Genomic DNA, 20,807 nt, shown 5'->3' on the forward strand with positions numbered 1-20,807 from the left:
TTGTGAAAGCAGATGAGGGAGTGCTTGGAGTATTTGAGAGAAAGATTCTTCGTAAAATGAACGTATGAACCACAAGCTGTATGACGACGAAATCATACTTATACGCATCAAAATACAACGGCTGCGTTGGCTAGGTCATGTTGTCAGAATATATGAAGAACGCTTGGAACGCTATTCTACGTTCGGATAGTGGAACAAATATTCTGTCATAGTCAATTTAAGTAAAGTAATGAGAGGTATTTAAGAGTAGAGTTCGTTTTTCGCATAAAAATGCCACCTTAAGTGTCGGGGGGTTCCCCAACCCCAAAAACACACTTACCGCTTTGGGCAATATGGGTGTCAAATTTAAAAGTAAAGTACAAATCTGACATTAAAATGTATTCCTTGGTGTCTGAAGGGTGTCCCCACCTCCCAAAAACCTCTCAACTGGACATATTTATCGATTGGGACAATATGGGTATCAAATGAAAGGTGTTGGAAGTTGAGTAAATTTTGGTCCAAGGTGTCTAAAAACCCCCAAAACGTGCATCAATGTCAAAAGTCACAAAATGGGTATACAATGGAAGGTCTTGGAGAGTTGATCACGAATCTCATATACACATTTGCGACAGAGACTGGGACGGACCCACCCACCTAATACGCTTCAATAAGACGTGTTTTTCGATCGGGATATATGGGAATTAAACGAAGGGTCTATGTTAGAAGAGTTTGAATCTAATGTTGATATAAGGATTCAAGTATCTGGGTCACGTCCTGCCGTTCAGCAAGATATGTTGACCGATAAAAAGAACACCAAACTGTCATGTCGGAGGACCGAGAATATATTGTACTCAAATGAAAGGACGAGTCAGAGAGGCAATTCCCCTCCCCCCATCCTACACAATAAACACGTATTAAATATAATATATGAAGGCCGATTAGAATAGAATAGGACAACAATTAAAAGCCTTTTCACCCTCAACTTGGGATAGACACAGGAGAACCTGCGGATCTTTAAAAATGTGCTGTCCCAAGTTGTTGCTTTGAAATATGATTTTGAATGTGGATTACCAATACAAAAAAAAAATTAATTAGTGTGGATCTGAACGAGACCTGTAGCCCTCAATATCATGATCGTCACCTTCAAAATGATTGACATTATGGGGCTCAAACAAAATCGTGTTCTAGCACGATGATATTATTTCAGGGATCGCCCCCTAAACTCCCTTCAAACAGGCCATGTTTAAACAAACTATGACAATAAGGGTTTAAACAAACTATGACAAAAGTAGAAAATGAATTTGACATCCAATTTGAGATCAAGTGTTTGGGGGTAGTCTTACCCAATAAACTCCCCCGAAACCAATTGCAATTGCGGCTCAAATAAAAGGAATTTTACAGTAGAGCACGATGCTGATATTATATCAGGGCTAAGTGACCGCCCTACCCTACACACCTCAAACTGGATTTATTTGTTGATTATGGCAAAAAGGGTCTCAAATCTGATATCTGTCTGTTTTATGGCCAAGTGTTTCACAAACCACACATATACACCGACTATAGCAGTATGTTGCTCAAATATGGTTTTTGGAAGTGAGTATGAATCTGATATCTACTTTCGGGGTAATGGGTTTGGCTACTCCAATCCACCACAAAAACCAAGGGAATGAAGCAGATCTAACATCTAAACTAAATTTTAGTTTGTTAATAATAACTTAAAAACTGAAATTTGGTTGGGATATCTAGGGTGGCCGCCCCACCCACAAAGCCCGCTAAATGGAAATTTAAACCAATAATGACAATATTAGGCTAAAATTAAAGGTATTTGAGACTAGAGCAGACGAAAAGACAGACGGTCATGCCTTCATTGCCTACAAAGTTTATGAACCGAAAGATATACTAAATAATTGTTCAGATGCTTGTTTGTTTTATGCATATTTAGATCAGCAGGCCCAGTGAGCTTCAAAACTGTTAGTGTCCATGAGCCATTTTCGGGTACACGATGTTAGAGATCTTTATGTTTCACTTTTTCAAGACAGGTTATGAACCGATTATGTTGAAGTAAAAAAAACACCTCATGCAAAATTTTAGCCAAGTGGGATAAGAATTGCGCTTTCTAGGGGCTCAAGAAGTCTTGATCCGAGATTGGTGTATATGGTTGCTATATCAAAACAGGGACCGATATGGTCCATTTAAAATCTCGTCCGACCTACACTAACAGGAAGAATTTGCGAAAATTTTAAGCATCTAGCTCTACCCCTTCGAAAGTTTGCGTGCTTTGGACTGACAGACAGACGGACGGATATGGCTAAATCAACTTAAAATGTCATGGGGATCAATAATATATATGCTTTATGGGGCCTAAGGCCAATATTCCGATATGTTACAAACGGAATGATGAAGTTAGTGTAGCTCCATCCTATGTCTGGAAGTCTGTATCCCCGTTGTCTATTACCTGCGAAAGACGGACAATGACATAGGAAATGCTCCAGTGTCTCATTAGCTCCCCTACATGCCCTACACGTGCTATCACTTTCCGCACCTATTCTGCACAGGTTAGGTTAGGTTGAAAAGAGGGTGAAGATATTAATATGACCTATGCCACTATAAACATACGCTCATTTTCCAATGTGCCCCGTATGATACTGAAAGCTATACTGAACTCCTTCTTAATTCCTTTCACACATACATACAAATATATTTAGAATGAGGCAACCACTGCGGCTGTGAGACTTAAGGCAATTGAAAGTGGATAGTAGATAGGACCAGCTCATACAGTCGCAGAGTAATTTAGGCGAAATAGGATTAGATATATGGATTCGAAGAGGTTTCAATCGGGTACTTGAGGTCGAGTACGAGGCACTGCTGCCGGAGCAGGGTGAGCCTAATGGTCTACTTTGAGGACCCAATGACTGATATTTGTTTCCGACTGTCTGACCCTTATATGGTCCTGCAGGCGGAAAACCCAAGAGTTCAAGAAATTGTGTTAACGCGAGGACACCACTAACGCGAGTACGTCGATTGTAAACATATTTTACGGGCAGTAAACTGGTCATCAGATCTTGCGGTGTAAGAAGGATATTAACGCCTCTCTGAGGATGGCTTGATCCGCATCGTTTAGTTGGCGATCCATAGCGGGGTAAGGGGGAACAAAAGGGCAGGCGAATTGGCCATTAGTGCTAAACGGCTAACATCAGTAAAGTTGGTCAATATGGAGTCTTAAGGGTGACGCAGTTCGAGTTAATGGCATGGTTGACGGGCATGCTGTGGAACATTGAAACGGTTGGAAATACCACGAAAATTCTATGGGAGGATCCAGATCGTGAAGAGGAGGCTATTACTGAGAGGAAGTAGGAAGGATATTCGCAAGTGGCAGCGTGTGTACGGCATGTGGGTAAGATGACAAACATTTCCTATATCAAGGCTCGGCTTACTCTGCTTTCAGACAACTTAGGGGCATAGAAAGAAGAACTTGTCCGGATTTTGTGAGCAGTACGGAATTCTTATCATATATTTCTTTGCGGTTACTTTTCGAATGTAGAGCGCAAAACAAGCCAGGTGCGCACCTTCATTTCATCCTGTTTTGTGAATGGGTGGTGCTCCTTTTATGGGACCAAGACCTTAAATCGAGAGATCAGTATATTTGGCAGCTATATTCAAATCTGGATCGATCTGGGCAAAATTAAAGAAGTATTCCAAGGATATCACAACTCACTGTCTCAAATTTCAGAAAAATCGGGCAGTATAGGTGGCTTTTATGGACTTAGGACCTTCAATTGGCAGATCGGTCTATATGGGGGCAATATGAAGATATAGTCCGATATAGCCCATCTTCGAACAACCTGCCTATGGACAAAGAAAGAACTTGTGGAACGTTTCGGCTAAATATCTTATTTGTTAAAGAATGATCGTCTGAGATTTTTACGACGATCAATAATATATATACCTTGTAGGGTCGGAAATGGATATTCTTCTCTTTGAGCTTAAACTTGAACCGGACAGCACTCATTGATATGTGAAAAGCTTGGAATGTTCATGGGAACATTTTAAATATTCAAATATCTGATCTGAACCATACTCCGCACGAACGACGAAGGTATTAAATTTTAGCGACATCGAGTTTAAAATACGGCTTCTATGGCCTTAAGACCGTAAATGGGGAGATTGGTCTAAATGAAGGCTTTGTCAAGATATTGACTGATATAGCCCATATTCGAACTTCAAATGCGCATGGAATAAAAAATTAACTGTACAAAGTTAGCTCTTCATTTTTAAAGACTATAGAGTGATTACCACAGACAGACGGATGGACAGACAATATGTTCAAAACGGAATGATAAATTGTATATACCTCCAATCTTTGGTGGTGGGTATGGATGCGTTGAAAAAATCCTTTGTACGGGAATGGGCCAAATAAAGGCGGATTTCATTCGTGCAGCTTGCATTTTGTTCGTTAACCAACTCAAAGCAATATTCAACCGCACAAGGTATTCATATCGAGCCAAAGTGAATGTGTTCTGAAATTTAAATTCCTCCCACAAAATTTTTTCATTTGTCAAAAAAAATACTTCCATAAAAAATATTTGGTCGTTTGAATTGGTAACACTTCATATCAGCTACACTGTAGGATGTGGTTGCTTTTTTATTTTGTGGTAATTTTTTAATCACTCATCCCGGAGAACATTCTTTAGGTTCTAAAATGACATTACTATACCCTTACCCTTGTATAGTCTACAGTAATCTATGAAGTCTCCCTTCATGACATAATTGGTCAGAGGACCCTGGAGATATTTTAAGAAGATATTTTTATACACACCACATAAGGATGGGGGTATATTCATTTTGTCATTTCGTTTGCAATACATCGAAATATCCATTTCCGATCTGAACCATACTCCGCACGAACGACGAAGGTATTAAATTTTAGCGACATCGAGTTTAAAATACGGCTTCTATGGCCTTAAGACCGTAAATGGGGAGATTGGTCTAAATGAAGGCTTTGTCAAGATATTGACTGATATAGCCCATATTCGAACTTCAAATGCGCATGGAATAAAAAATTAACTGTACAAAGTTAGCTCTTCATTTTTAAAGACTATAGAGTGATTACCACAGACAGACGGATGGACAGACAATATGTTCAAAACGGAATGATAAATTGTATATACCTCCAATCTTTGGTGGTGGGTATGGATGCGTTGAAAAAATCCTTTGTACGGGAATGGGCCAAATAAAGGCGGATTTCATTCGTGCAGCTTGCATTTTGTTTGTTAACCAACTCAAAGCAATATTCAACCGCACAAGGTATTCATATCGAGCCAAAGTGAATGTGTTCTGAAATTTAAATTCCTCCCACAAAATTTTTTCATTTGTCAAAAAAAATACTTCCATAAAAAATATTTGGTCGTTTGAATTGGTAACACTTCATATCAGCTACACTGTAGGATGTGGTTGCTTTTTTATTTTGTGGTAATTTTTTAATCACTCATCCCGGAGAACATTCTTTAGGTTCTAAAATGACATTACTATACCCTTACCCTTGTATAGTCTACAGTAATCTATGAAGTCTCCCTTCATGACATAATTGGTCAGAGGACCCTGGAGATATTTTAAGAAGATATTTTTATACACACCACATAAGGATGGGGGTATATTCATTTTGTCATTTCGTTTGCAATACATCGAAATATCCATTTCCGACTCTATAAAGTATATATATTCTTGATCAGCGTAAAAATCTAAGACGATCTGTCTGTTGAAATCACGCTACAGTCTTTAGAAATAGAGATAATAAGCTGAAACTTTGCACGGGCTCTCTTTTTGTCCATAGGCAGATTAAGTTCGAAGATGTGCTATATCGGACTATATCTTGATATAGCCCCCATATAGAGCGATCCGCCGATTTAGAGCCATAGGCCCATAAAAGCCACATTTATTATGCGACTTCGCTGAAATTTGAGAAAGTGAGTTGTGTTAGTCCACTCGACATCTTTCTTCAATTTGGCCTAGGTTATGTTAGGTTTAAGTGGCAGTCTGCCATCAGACTCACTTAGACGTTTTCGTCCATTGTGATACCACAGGAACAGAAGAAGGAAGATGCTTTCTAGTTCCTATCGTTCCTAACCATCCAAATCGTATCCTAACCATCCAGATCGCTTCAAATTGCCCAGTATCTTGTTCACATCCGCTAAATCAGATAGGTTCTCTAAGAAATCAGAACCTAAAGTGGAACTCCTTCTAACTGCTACTGCGGGACACACACACAGAAGAGGTTCTATAGTCTCTTCTTCCTCGATGTCCCTACAGCTTCTGCGAAAGTCATTGCTGGCAACCTTCATTATATTAGCATGTTTTCCGATTAGACAGTGTCCTGTCATGACGGACACAATGCTCGATATGTCTGTTCTAGCCAATGACAGCAAAGCAGTAGACCTCTTCAAGTATAGATGAGGCCACTAGTCTTGGAATGCTCACAGCCTCCTCTTTGTGACCATCTATCATTCGTTGCCCTTCGGGCCTGGTCCTGAAAACATAGCTTACATGTCGCTAGAGGTAGTTCTTAGTCTCGCAAGCTCGTCTGCTTTAGAATTCCCTGGGGTATCTATGGCCCGGCACCCAGAAGAGTTGAATTTTAAACTGTTCAGCCATCTCGTTGGGAGATCTGCGACAGTCGAGGGCGGTTTTTGTGTTCAGAAATACGTTCTCCAGGGATTTAATGGCTGCATGAGAAGATATTTATGCCAATCGTCGTAATGACATTATATCTTAGCCATTCCACCACTTCCTTAATTGCAAGGATCTCTGCTTGATACACAACTGCAGTGGTTAGGTAACCTCTTCGATATGACCCTAAAGCCCACCTGGTCGTTTAGTTTGGAACCATCCGTATAGAAGTCTATGTAACTTCTGTTACCAGGGATATCGTAGTTTCAATCGGTTCTATCAGGAATAGTGGTACAGTAATTTTTATCAAAAAGCGGCTCAGGTAGGGTGTAATCCGCTCTGCCTGGAACACCGGATATTGTATCAAGTATAACACAGTGTCTGTGGCCACCACATGACCAATGGGAAAGCTCCCTTAACCTCACGGCAGTGGTCGCTGATATATGGGTAGCCACAATGGCCAGAGATATTAGATGTAGCATTAAATTCAGTGCACCAGTCGTCCTCAGTGCGGCTGTGATGCACAAACAAGCCATCCTTAGGATCCGGTTGAGTATTGAGCAGTAGGTGGATTTTCGAAGTGCCGCCCACCAGACCACTACACCATATAGCATAATAGGTTTGACAACTGCAGTATATACCCAATGCATGACACGTGGTATAAATCCCCACCTTTTATCAATGGCTCTCTTGTACATGTATAGGGCAAGAGTGGGCTATCTTGCCCTTTCCAAAATATTGGATTTGAAGTTCAGTTTCCTGTCCAGCAAAACACCCAGGTATTTGCCGTTTTCTGTAAATTGAAAATTCTTTCCACCCAAGGAGACAGGTTTCACTATGTGCAACTTGTATTTCCAGCTGAAAAGAGCTTCTTCTGTCTTGCACGGATTTATACCCAGACCACTTTCGGTAGCCCACTTTGCTGTTGTACGTAGAACTTCCTGAAGTATGTCTCTTAGAGTGCTGGGAAACTTTCTCCTAACCGCACTTGCCACGTCATCAGCATACGCGATCACTTTCGCGCCTTTTTATTCCAGAGTCAATAATATATTGTTAGTCGCTATATTCCAAAGCAGAGGAGACAGAACACCTCCTTGAGGTGCTCCACTGCTGACCCATCTTTTTAGATCCACAAATCCCAAGCCTGCCGTAATGCATCTTTTTGTAAGTAAATTATGAATAAACTTTCTTACGGTAGAGTTGATGGCTAGAAACTCCAACTCATTCATGATTGACGTCGGTTTTACATTATTGAAAGCAGCTTCAATGTCAAGAAATGCTTCCATTTTATATTCCATGACAGCGAGATAACCCTCTATGTAGCCGACTAGGTCGTGAAGGGCTGTTTCAGTGGATTTGCCATTACTATATGCATGCTGCTGCCGCGACAGGTGATCTCCAGGAATCTTTGTCCTAAAGGATGACAGAATATTAGGACGAAAATCGTTCGCCTTCGTATGGTAGGATTTTCCTGCTTTCGGAATGAAAATGACCTTCGTGTCCCTCCATCCCACAGGTATATACAATATCAAATTCTGATACAAGCAGAGTATATCTCCCTAAGCCAGGGAAATAGTCTATTAGACATAGCTTGTAATTCAACCGGTGATACATCATCAGGGTCTGGCGACTTAAAGGAGTCGAAACTTCTTATCGCCCAAAGGATTTTCGGCTTAGACACAATTTCCCTAATGGCCTCCGACGAATGCATATCAGTGACAACCTCTTCTGGCGCCACGTTTTCCGTTGGAGAATTTCCCGGGAAATGTGTATCAACGAGTAGTTCTAGTGTTTCCTCACTAGACCTCGTCCATACATTCTCTGACTTCTGGTTATACCCCACTGTAATAGGTCTCGAGGACAGAATCTTCCTTAGCCTAGAGGCCTCAGATTAATCCTCCTCGGAGCTGCAGAATTCTACCCAGGGTTTGTTCTGAGCCTTTCTAAGCTCGCCCTTATATTTTCTTTCAATTTGGCCTAGATCGGTCCAGATTTGGATATAGCTGCCATAGAAACCGATCTCTCGATTTAAGATCTAGGGTCCATAAAAGGCGCATTTATTGTCGAATTTTGCCAAATTTTGGGACAGTGAGTTGTGCTAGGCCCTTTGACATCCTTCTTCAATTTGGCTCAGATCAGTGCAGATTTGGATATAGCTGCCATATAGACCGATCTCTCGATATAAGGTTTTGGGGCTTTAAAAGGCTCATTTATTGTCCGATGTGGCCGAAATTTGGGACAGTGAATTAAGTTACGCCCCTCGACAAACTTCTGCAATATGGCACAGATCGGTCCAGTTTTGGGTATAGCTGCCATATAGACCGATCTCTATATTTAAGGTTTTGAGCCCATAAAATGCGCATTTATTGTCCGATGTCGCCGAAATTTGGGACAGATATCTTAATTTAAAGTCTTGGCCCCATAAAAGGCGCATTTATAATCCGATTTCACGGAAATTTGACACAGTGACTTATGTTAGGCTTTTCGATATCAGTGTCGTATATGGTTCAGATCGGTTTATTTTTAGATATAGTTACTAAAAAGATCAATATTTTGTTACACGCAATTGAACAATGACTTGTACTTATTAGTATTTGGTCCAAATCAGAACATATTTCGATATAGCTGCTACGGGGCACAAGGTATGGATTTTCAACGGATTTTGATGAAAGGTGGTTTACGTATATACCCGAGGTGGTGGGTATCCAAAGTTTGGCCCGGCCGAACTTAACACCTTTTTACTTGTTTGAAATGTCCTGGATACAACTTCTTTGCATATTTTGCCTTAATTAATTATAGGCTCACATAAAGGGGATGATAGGGTTCGTGTGGTCTCATGGCTGATCCTATCGTGCGAGTTCGTCAATATGTTGTTTCCTGCAAAATCACAGTCCCAAGCACCAGCTGATACTGTCACCTTTGTCTTGAAGTTTCGTTAGTTTATCGACTTGAGTCCGTCCGTCCGTCCTTCGAAATTACGACAGCGATCGAACGCGTAAAGCTAGTCGTTGAAATTTTACACTGATACTTCTTATTGATGTAGGTCATATCGGTTCAGATTTGGATATAGTCAATCTCCCTATTTGACTTCTTGAGCCCTTACAAGCCGCAATTTTTGTCCGATTTGACTGAAATTTTACTCGTAATGTTCTGTTACGACTTTCAACAACAGTGCCAAGTACGGTCCTAATCGGATTTTAACCTTGTAGCTCCATATAAACTGTTAGGACATGCAACAGCTGTGCGAAGTACAATCCAAATCGGTATATAATCTGATTTAGCTTCCGTATAAACCGATCTCCAAATTTGACATCTTGAACTGATTCGCAGAGTAATATTTTGCCCTTCCACTAAATTTATTTCGTGTACATTTTTAGCAGGTTGTTGGTGGTTTCCCAAGAACTTGGTACGTTTTTGCTTACTAGACGTATTTAGGAGCCATTTCAACCAAAACAGCTTCTAATCTCATGACCAGTTTTTTGGTGCCATATCTGTTCATTGCTTGATGTGGTTGTTTGCGGGCATCAGTGTACTCTGCGTTCCAAACTTCGTCTCAATCGTCAATTTTCAAAACGCGGATTTTAAAAAAAGTCGACCTGCATTCGAACCCGGACCATCAACTTAAAGATTTATAAAATCAATGGTAGAATTGCTCCCACTTTGGCTCTGTGGAGCAAGAAGATTACATATGTTCAGATAACGTGTTGTCTTGGCATAGGCGAGGCGATGAGAACAAATTAATTGATTCAGACCAATAAAGGAAGACTTTGAGCGGAACACGGGTTGAAACTCTAAGTTCCAATTTGTGTGATTTGCAACAGCAGTCGCGGACAATCAGCGATATCGAGTGGAGATTCTCAGTGAGAGGACGGTCGGCACCAGCTCCTGCCTTAATACTGACTGCCTGTGATATTCGATATGACAAGGCGAGTTATTGGCGCCTTTAAATAACCAATGGCTATAACGTACACGTGGTGATCGGTCGTATGGACCAGAACAAACTTGCTCACCTATGGAGCTTGACCAGGACCACAAACAAGTGTAGCGACAACAACAACAATTGAGGTCGAGTATCAAATCAAGGGGGAACGTTCTTATGGCCAGTTGTCCAATAGAGAAATAAAAACCAAGATGATAAAGTCACTGTCTTGAAGTCTTGTAGTTCTTCCCTTTCTTGAGTTTGACAAAATCCGCATCGATTTGGTGCTGGCCCATAATGTAATAAAGGGAATTGAAATAGTAGACTTCTTGCTGTAAGAGCCAGAGGACTGCTACCAATTAACTTGGTGATTGTAAAGCCTTTCAAGGTAATCCAAATTAGGGCATAAAGTGGAATACGACGAGAGAATTCTAAGTATAGACTGAATTTGCATGATTTAGAGCGCACAGCAAGCCGATAACTGGCTTAGATATACATATGTATGTCCATAGCGGCAAAAGACGAGTTAAAGTCCGCATGCTTTTACAGAAATCTCAAAACCAGCACCAATAAATAAAAAAAATCTTTTAAATTTTTATTAACAATTGGGCATTGTAAAATAACCGAAATTGCCAGATATTCGAAAAACTTTCAAGAGTTATTTGACTGTTATTATGTGTTTGTGAATACGAAATTTTAAAATCAGTTTATTAAGCAGAAAGATATTGTAAAATATTTTTGTAAATAAGCCCGTTGTTACTAGTTTTTACTTATATCATCTACATATAAAATAATATTGATGATTCTCACCTTCATTCTACTTATCACGTCTCAACATATCATAAATATTAATGTGAATTTTTGTCGAGAAAATGAAGAAGTATTTTGCTACCATTACCTTTTCATTAAAAAAAAAATTGGAAACGTGATGTTGTGTAAAGCACAGCTATCAGGGTGGGGCAATTAGAATGGAAGGAAAAAAATCTTAATGGACGCTTCGCGTTTCTGATTTTTATACCCTACACCACTACTGTGGTGACACCCAGAAGGAAGAGATATAGACCCATTGATAAGTACACCGACCGACAAAGAATCACTTTCTGATTCGATTTAGCTATGTCCGCATGTCTGTCAATGTCAATTTGCGTTTTTGCCTAGAGACGAAGTCTATTGAAATTGGAAAAAATTGGATCAGATTAGTCCGAATTTGACTATTTCTCACGAAATTTCGAAATTTGTATATGGCTCCCATACATAGGTTCGTCCAATTTGGATTAATATTGCAATAACTTAGTCACTTGTTTACCGATTCTCATGAAATTTAGCCAAAAATTGCCGTTGAATTTTACAGAAATCGGATCAGATTTAGATATACGTCCCATAAATATGTTTCACCCGATTTTCATTTTAAGAACCTTTGCCAAAATATTTTTGAAGAGGTTTACTTTAATTAACTTTCATGTCTTCTTTTATGACTTTCACTATGTTTGCCATTTTGGGTTGAAATCGGTTCAGATTTAGATAAAGGTCCAATATATATTTTCTGCCGATTTTGACTAATACTGCAATAGTTTTGTCATATGTTAGCCGATCCTTATAAAATATGGCGCGAAGGTTACTCTTATGGCTTTTCAGATCACTGGAGAATTTAATAGAAATCTGTTCAGATTTAGATATAACTCCCGTATGAATGCATCTCTCGATTATCACTCTTGGCACCTTTGCAAAAACATTTATCATCCAATCTTGTCCAAATTTTGCACAACTATTTCCCCCGTGACTGCTAGAATACGTACTGATATTGGTCAAAATTCTACATTTAAAATTTAAACAAAATTGGCTTTTAGTTTTCTTACTAACGTCGGCCCTTCCTTACTTATTTTTTGATTGTACTGAGCTAAATAGTTTACTAGACCAGATGTTTACTTGCAGTTTTTTCTCCGACTTTAGTCACGTTTTTTGGATATTTTAGCCTAGAATAGCCAAACCATTGCGAATCACGATCGAATACTAAGACAAAAATTCTAGCAAAGACAATAGTTAAGAACTCTCTAGAACATCACAAAAGTATTGGAACGATCCTTCAGGCAATTTAGGCATTGTGAATATGCAAATTTTGCGTTAAAATATTGATAAATTGCCGTTTTCAGGTATTCGTTGAGAGCACAACGAAAATATTTTACATCGGAAAATGTAAATGCCAACTCAAAATAGCTCCATGTAATTGTGGCAAAATTCCTGACCGACTCCATGAATTCATGTTGGATCAGCATAAGGAACGCACACTTACAATACCTAAATATTTACCAGTCGAAACAGAAATATCAACTGTGTTACCATCTATACATTCAGGTGCATCATTTGATCCAATATTTCAACCAACCGCATCAGATATGCATGAATTGGAAAACTATGAACCTCCTGGTTGGGAAATCCATACACCAAACGTGCGAAAAATGTGTACTTCACGATATAGAACACCACGGTTTGCAATAATGGGCGATCGCTTTGGGTTATTCGATCGATTAGCATCCGTTTTGGCTTCGGCTTTATTCGCTGACACACAGTTTAAGGATGAGCGAGTTGAAATCATTATTACGGATAAAAGAAAACTAAGCCGAGACTTGAAAAATCGAGACACTATATTTTATGAGCAAATCAAGATGGGGAATCGTTACTCGCTTTTTCGTTTGATGCTCGCAAAAATGATTCGTTATTCGATTAGAGAGAAAATGAATGAAGTATATCACACTACAATGCCAAAAGGACAACACCTAGTAGTGAACCACACCTAGTGAATATGTGAACCACATTCGGCACTAATTCACTGTGTGAAGGCAAAGGCGTAACCTCCAAAGCGAAATAAGCCGAATGGATTGCATTTTTCAAATCTAAAAACTTCCACTTGAAGAATTCGTATAAGCATTTACAACAATACCTCGAATGTGTAGATGATGAAGATCCATCATTTCCAGACCCACTAATACCTTGTCATATTCAAGGAACGGAGAAAGCGTCTCATACGGAATCTCAAAAAGATTTGGAAGGCAAACTTTGAGTGAAAATACACTTAATTGGAAATTTTGGTGTGAAATCTTTGAAAATAATAATAAATTTCTTCTTGATTCACATCTTGTCTCTACCAATACAATTACTTTGTACTTTAAATGAATTTCTAATAATTTTCAAAAGAAATATTGAACAAAAATACAACCTTATATATTTATTTATATGATTTTGCGCTAAAATAAACAACTGAAAACGATAATCTCTTTTAAATATTAAAATCAATTTGTGTTGGTTTGTAGGTTTGTTTGTTTGTTTGTATGTTTGTGTGTTCCTTATAGACTCAGAAACGGTGTTGAAAATAGAGTACTAAATTTGTTGATATCTGGAGGGGGGCGGACCCTCCCCCTTACCCTAATTTTCAGAAGCGCCAGATCTCGAAGATGGGTGGTGCGATTTAAGCGAAATTTTATGAGCTCTCCTATAGTACCTTAAAAATAAAAATTTTGTATCTAAATTTCGGATGGGGTACCTAGGGGGCCGCCCCATCCTAAAACTTACCAAACATATATTTAGACCAATCGCGACAATATGGGACTCAAATGAAAGATATTTAGTATAAGAAAACGTATCTGATATCCAATTGTCGAACCAAGTGCTAGGGGGACCACCTCAAGCCCCAAAACACCCCTTAATCGGACATATTTACCGACCATGGCAATATGGGACTCAAATGAAAGGTATTTGCGAGAAAAATACGAATCTAATACTAAATGTGGAACCACGTTTCTGGGCGTCCACCCCTTCCCCAAAACACACCCCAAACAGGACTCATTTACTAACCATTGGAATTTGGGGCTTAAATAAAAGGTATTTGAGTATAGAATTCGAATCTGATATACAAATATGGGACCAAGTGTTTGGGGGACCGCCTCTCCCTGAAAACATCTCCCAAAGAGTACAAATTTACGACCATAACAATAAGGGGCTCAAATGAAAGGGGAGAAAAAGCATGAATCTGATATCAATATTCGGGAAAAGTGTCTATGGGGCCACCCCACCCCCACAACACCACCCAAATAGTAAGTATTTTCTGACTATTGCAATAGGAGGCTCAAATAAGAGGGTTTTTAAAGTGGAACACGAATCCGATATATATTGTCAAGTCCAACTCGCTGAGTAGCCGCCCATCTCCCAAAACACCCCCAAGCCGGCCATGTTTGCCGACTATGGAAATATGGGGCTCAAATCAAAGGTATTTGGAAGTAGACCACGTATCTGATATCAACATTAGGAGCCAACTGTCTAGCGGACGTCCCACCACCATAACAACCCCCAAATAGGACGTATTTGCTCACCAAGATTCAAATAAATGATATATAGATATATGAGAATAGAGCACGTTGCTGATATATTTTCCGATTTCCCCTAAATCGGCCATATTTACCGACCATGTCAATGTGGAGCTTAAATGAAAGGTATTGGTAGAGCAAGAATTGATACCCACTTTCGGGACTAATTTTCTGGGGGTCTGCCCCTTTCCCAAAATACCCCACAAACAGCAATTTTTTAGTGACCATCGCAATATGGGGCTTAAATAGAGGTATTTGGGAGTAGAATACGAATTTGATATCCAAATGTATAACCATGTATTTTGGGGATCACCCACCCCCCAAAGGGTAAACATTTTTCGACCATGCCAATATGTGGATCAAATGAAAGCTATTTGAGATTAGTAAACGAATTAGGGGCCTTGTGTTTGGCGGACGCCTCATCATGGAAACTCCCCTCAAAAACAATGACAATATGGGGTTTAAATAAATGGTATTTGAGAGAAGAGCACGATGCTGATATTTTTTTTAGGGCCAAGTTACCACCTCACCCCCGTAAACACCCCTAAATCAGATATCATGAGAATATCGGGCAGATATTGAGAATGGAGTACACCTTACATCCAAACTTAAATTCGTAGACCACTAAAGATCATATGGGATTCAAATGAAGGCACTTATATTGTTTAACTGTTAGCCAAGCGATATACTATTTTCGTAGCATGGTATTTTACAAAAAGCTCTCTAATTATCGAAAATAAATATTCCTAGGAAACTTTTGTTCCATATAAAGTAAAAGAAGGCGCAGCGGAGCGGGCCCGGGTTAGCTAGTTTATCAATATTTTCACACAAAATTTGCTCAGCGTTCCAATGCTTTTGCGATGTACAAGAGAGTGCTTAACTATTGTCTTTACTAGAATTTTTGTCTTAGTATTGGACCGAAAATCTCAATGGCCGGGCTATTATAGACCAAAATATCAAAAAAGAAATGAAAAGTTGTGAATTTTCGACTTTTTGATCATGAAAACGATCTTTTTTCTATGTAATATGTTCAGAAAAATTTTAGCCCGAGAATGAGAAACGCGAAGCGCCTCCTAAGATGTTCAAATCGCCCTACCCTAATACGCATATATTTATTTTTTCTTTAATAGCCATTAAATCTATTGATTGGCGATAATTAAGTGGCAATAAAATTACAATTGGAATATTAAATAGAATGAATAAGAAATTAATCGATAACGGTGAGTGGTAGAAAAAGACCACGTCTCTGAGTATTTAGGTTCAGGTTCTTGGTGATAACTTCGGACCTGGTAAGCCAATATTAAATTTCAGGTATATTGGAAAAAAATATGTCATCGAAAATTCAAAATAGAGGTATGCAGTCTATGCTATAACAGAATACAATACGAAGTGATACTAAAATGACTTTGTTGAGAAAGTTATTGAAATAAAACCTTCTTTGTTTTCGTTTTCGTAATTTAAATAAAACTTTAACTTGATAAAACCAAAAGAAAACAACAGTTTTTTATCAAACAAAAAATTAAAAAATTTATTATAACAAAAAATAAAAAAAAAAATTCAAATCCAATTTATGCGATTATTTTCTATTAAAGCATTGCCAATAGTATTACCTGCAATCGTGTGGAAGGCGGTGACACGACCAAACATATCTGCATGGTGGCCTTGAGAAATTCTTCACGCCTAGCATTGAGATCTCGCAAAGTTGCCGAGGAGCCCACTGACATGGCCGAAGATGGGGAGGCGGATGCCATAGGTATGGCAATGGGTGAGGTAACAGCCTGCTGTTTCAGTGGTCCCGTGCGTTGTTGTTTGTTGAGACTGCTCGACGATGAGGTACGTTGCGGCGGTGAGGAGGAGGTGACTGTGGTGGAAGGCAGAAAGGGATTTAGGCTTCTTACTAGATTGCATGATGATGTCTTTGCCATATTGCTGTGAGCTAAAGGCGTGGGTGATGGTGGCTGATTGTGATGTTGTTGATGACTACTGCTGTACAAATGAGGGCTATTGTTGGTATTTGATATTGCCGTTGGTGTTTGTGTATGTGCTTGTGTTGTGGGAAAGTCCAGTTTGGTTGGTGTGGACAAACTGAAGAGCTTGCGCTTATGTTTGCCCGGCGTAGAAGTGCCCAGTGATGAAGTTGATGAATCATAGTGGCCAGCATTTGAACCGCCTGCCCCCGCACTACCGGCACCACCCCCGCCATAGGCTCCATATTCACTGTGTGTGGACTCTTGCGAGCCGGTACGACTATAATTAGGTGTGGGTAATTGGGCCGAATGCGAGCCAATGCAGTATTTAACGGAGGTCACATTGGAATCCAATTCATCCTCGATTTCCCTATCCTCTTCGGCCTCCTCATAGGTACTGTGATAGGTGCGAGCGGTGATTTCCGGTAGAAATGGATTGCTCGGTGAGGCCAAAGTGTATTGGTAGTAGTTACGCAGCGAACCATTGGATTCACTTAGGCTTTCGCGTCTTGCAGCCGGTTTCTCCTCCTCCGTGGCCAAGGGAAATTGGGTAATATCATCATTCAGGGTAACATTTTGACTGGTCGAGGGAAAGTTGCAGAGATTTTCCCATTCTCCAGAGGAAGAATTAAAGGAGGACACTGTAAAGCCTTCATTGGAATGACCCTGTATGCTGCGCGAGCTTTCATTGCTGGACTTGAAGAGGAAATTTTGCAGGCGAGTTAATTTGGCCGCAGTACTGCTCTCACTGGCCGTACTGCAGCTGCGACTATCGGCCGTAACCGCAGGATGATCACATTGATCACTTTTGCTGCTACTCTGCTGTTCCAAGCGTTTAGAACGGCCTCCAGACCCAGAACCTGCGCCTCCTGCATCTGTGGAAGCATTTAAGTTACGATTGGCCGGGTTGGTTGTGTTGCCACTAGTTTGATTGGAGTTGGCATTGCTATTAGTACTCACTTCTGACCCCATATTGTTGTTATTCATATGCCACGCCCAATAGCTAATACTCGTGGTGGGACTCTCACAGAAATTGCTTTCCAAGGATGTGCTAGAGTTGGTGGTGGCTACACTACTCAAGTGGCGATAGGCAAACTCGGGCGGTGTGCTTTCGTCGGGACTATCTAACAGCAGGGCTGGATTGATATGGCCCCCCAGGCCAGGAAGATTGGTCAGCGAGAAAATGGAGGCCGAATTGTGCAGTTGCTGGTGCAGAGGTCTCAGACTGCCACTGCGCTCTTGAATTACATTTGTGTCGATTTTATCCTGCCTCTTTATTTCCAGCGACTTGTGCTCTGCTCGGCGAAAGCTTCGTCTTAGCTTCTCGGCGAATTTGGATTCTTTGTGAGGTTTGTGCTTTACTTTCTCAGTCTTTGTCGGGGGATTTTTATCACACCCGTCGTTTTCCAACAATTTTTCGTGCATTGGTGAAGCCTCGTTCTCAGCAGGCGGAGCCGGTGGCGGCGACGAAGATGATGACGAGTTGGATGCAGAATTCGCTTCTGGGCGTTTTGTTTCGTTGCTTAGATTAGTTAATATTGCTACCGTGGTTGCAGCACTGTCGATGTAGCTTTTGGTATATGCAGCTGTCGGAGGTGTCACAAAACCTCCACCCATTACGCTGAGGACACTGGAGGTTTTTGTTGAGGCTGCTGTTGCTTTGGGGGAATTTAGTAAATTCTCTGCATCAGCATCATCAAAATTATCCGTAGATCGATGAAGTCTATAACGTTTCGTCGATTTGGGAATGGTACAGCGTTGAGATGAGTCGAATGTATTTAAGGGTTCAGAAGTGGGCGAGGTTGAAGTAGATGACGATGAGTTGGTCTTGTGGGCTGGTGAGGCGGTTGTTTGTTTCACAATTTCTAGTATCTTTCCAACTCCTTTAAAGTGTAGAGTTGGCGTTTTATCCATAATATTTTCCCCAAGGAAAAAAATATATACTCTTTTTGTCCTTTATTTTTGTTTTTGGGGTTTCCAGTTACTAAAAATAAGTGTAATTTAATCCTATGAAGAAGCGTTTGTTGTTTTCCCCTAATTGTAGATCGTAGTGTTTATGATTTTTATATTTTAAATAAAAACATTTGACTACTATTTGGTTTTTGTTTTTTTTTTGGTATTCGAAAAATTATTAAAACTAATTTAGAGTTACATATAACCAAAACTGTCATTTAAAGCCAAGTTTGTTTAGAAAATGTGATGATAGTTGATTGGTTTCTTACAAAAGTAGTTTGCTGCAAAAAGAAAGGGGATAGAAAAGACTTTAAACATTTATGTTGTCATTGTTAAAATAGCAAGACTCATACAAAACTATGCCACACCATATAGTTTAAAAAGTGTTTATCTGTGCTAGATGCAAAGTATGCAACGTTTTTGATTATAAAACCTTGAAAGTAGGCACCATACTTAGCAAGTATAGAATTTAATCCTAATAGTGCCATAATGCCCCCTGCAATCACAAAAAAATTTTTCTCGCTCCTAAAAGTATACAATATTTTGTGACAATTTAAATATTTGATGGATTGGCCAGAACACTATTTAAGTTGAAAACAAGTAAAAGCGTGCTAAGTTCGGCCGGGCCGAATCTTATATACCCTCCACCATGGATCGCATTTGTCGAGTTCTTTTCCCGGCATCTCTTCTTAGGCAAAAAAGGATATAAGAAAAGAGTTGCTCTGCTACTAAAACGATATCAAGATATGGTCCGGTTCGGACCACAATTAAATTATATGTTGGAGACCTGTATAAAATTTCAGCCAATTCGTATAAGAATTGTTCCATTGGGGCTCACGAAGTAAAATAGCGAGAACGATTTATATGGGATCTGTATCGGGCTATAGACCGATGCAGACCATAATAAACACGTTTGTTGATGGTCACAAGAGGATCCATCGTGCAAAATTTCAGGCATATCGGATAATAATTGCGACCTCTAGGGGTCAAGAAGTCAAGATCTCAGATCGGTTTATATGACAGCCAAATCAGGTTATGAACCGATTTGAACCTTATTTGACACAGTTGTTGAAAGTAAAAATAAAAAAATACGTCATGCAAAATTTCAGCCAAATCGGATAGGAATTGCGCCCTCTAGAAGCTCAAGAAGTCAAATCCTCAGATCTGTTTATATGACAGCTATATCAGGTTATGAACCGATTTCAACCATACTTGGCACAGTTGTTGGATATCATAACGAAATACTTGGTGCGAAATTCCATTCCAATCGGATAAGAATTGCGCCCTCTAGAGGCTCAAGAAGTCAAGACCCAAGATCTGTTTATATGGAAGCTATATCAGGTTATGGACCGATTTGAACCATATTTGGCACAGTTGTTGGATATAACAACGAAACACGTCGTGCAAAATTTCATTCCAATCGGATAAGAATTGCGCACTCTAGAGGCTCAAGAAGTCAAGACCCAAGATCGGTTTATATGGCAGCTATATCAGGTTATGGACCGATTTGAACCATACTTGGCACAGTTGTTGGATATCATAACAAAACACGTCGTGCAAAATTTCATTCAAATCGGATAAGAATTGCGCACTCTAGAGGCTCAAGAAGTCAAGACCCAAGATCGGTTTATATGGCAGCTATATCAAAACATGGACCGATATGGCCCATTTACAATACCAACCAACCTACACTAATAAGAAGTATTTGTGCAAAATTTCAAGCGGCTAGCTTTACTCCTTCGGAAGTTAGCGTGCTTTCGACAGACAGACGGACGGACGGACGGACGGACAGACGGACGGACATGGCTAGATCGACATAAAATGTCACGACGATCAAGAATATATATACTTTATGGGGTCTCAGACGAATATTTCGAGTAGTTACAAACAGAATGACGAAATTAGTATACCCCCCATCTTATGGTGGAGGGTATAAAAATGGGCAAAATGCGATTAAATATTATGTGA

The 20,807-nt window shown here is 39.8% G+C and overlaps 1 protein-coding gene across 1 annotated transcript in view; it reads right to left on the minus strand.

The window, feature by feature from the left end:
* Nucleotides 1-20,807, minus strand: part of LOC106093105 (serine-rich adhesin for platelets) — a 742,527-nt gene that overhangs the window by 221,527 nt on the left and 500,193 nt on the right. Inside the window, exon 3 of the mRNA XM_059370838.1 lies at nucleotides 16,530-19,120. Coding sequence (XP_059226821.1) covers nucleotides 16,530-18,800 — 2,271 coding nt within the window. The 5' untranslated portion in view covers nucleotides 18,801-19,120. The remainder of the gene's footprint in view (nucleotides 1-16,529; nucleotides 19,121-20,807) is intronic.

The sequence above is a fragment of the Stomoxys calcitrans genome, chromosome 1, assembly GCF_963082655.1.
Source record: "Stomoxys calcitrans chromosome 1, idStoCalc2.1, whole genome shotgun sequence".
Lineage (NCBI taxonomy): Eukaryota > Metazoa > Arthropoda > Insecta > Diptera > Muscidae > Stomoxys > Stomoxys calcitrans.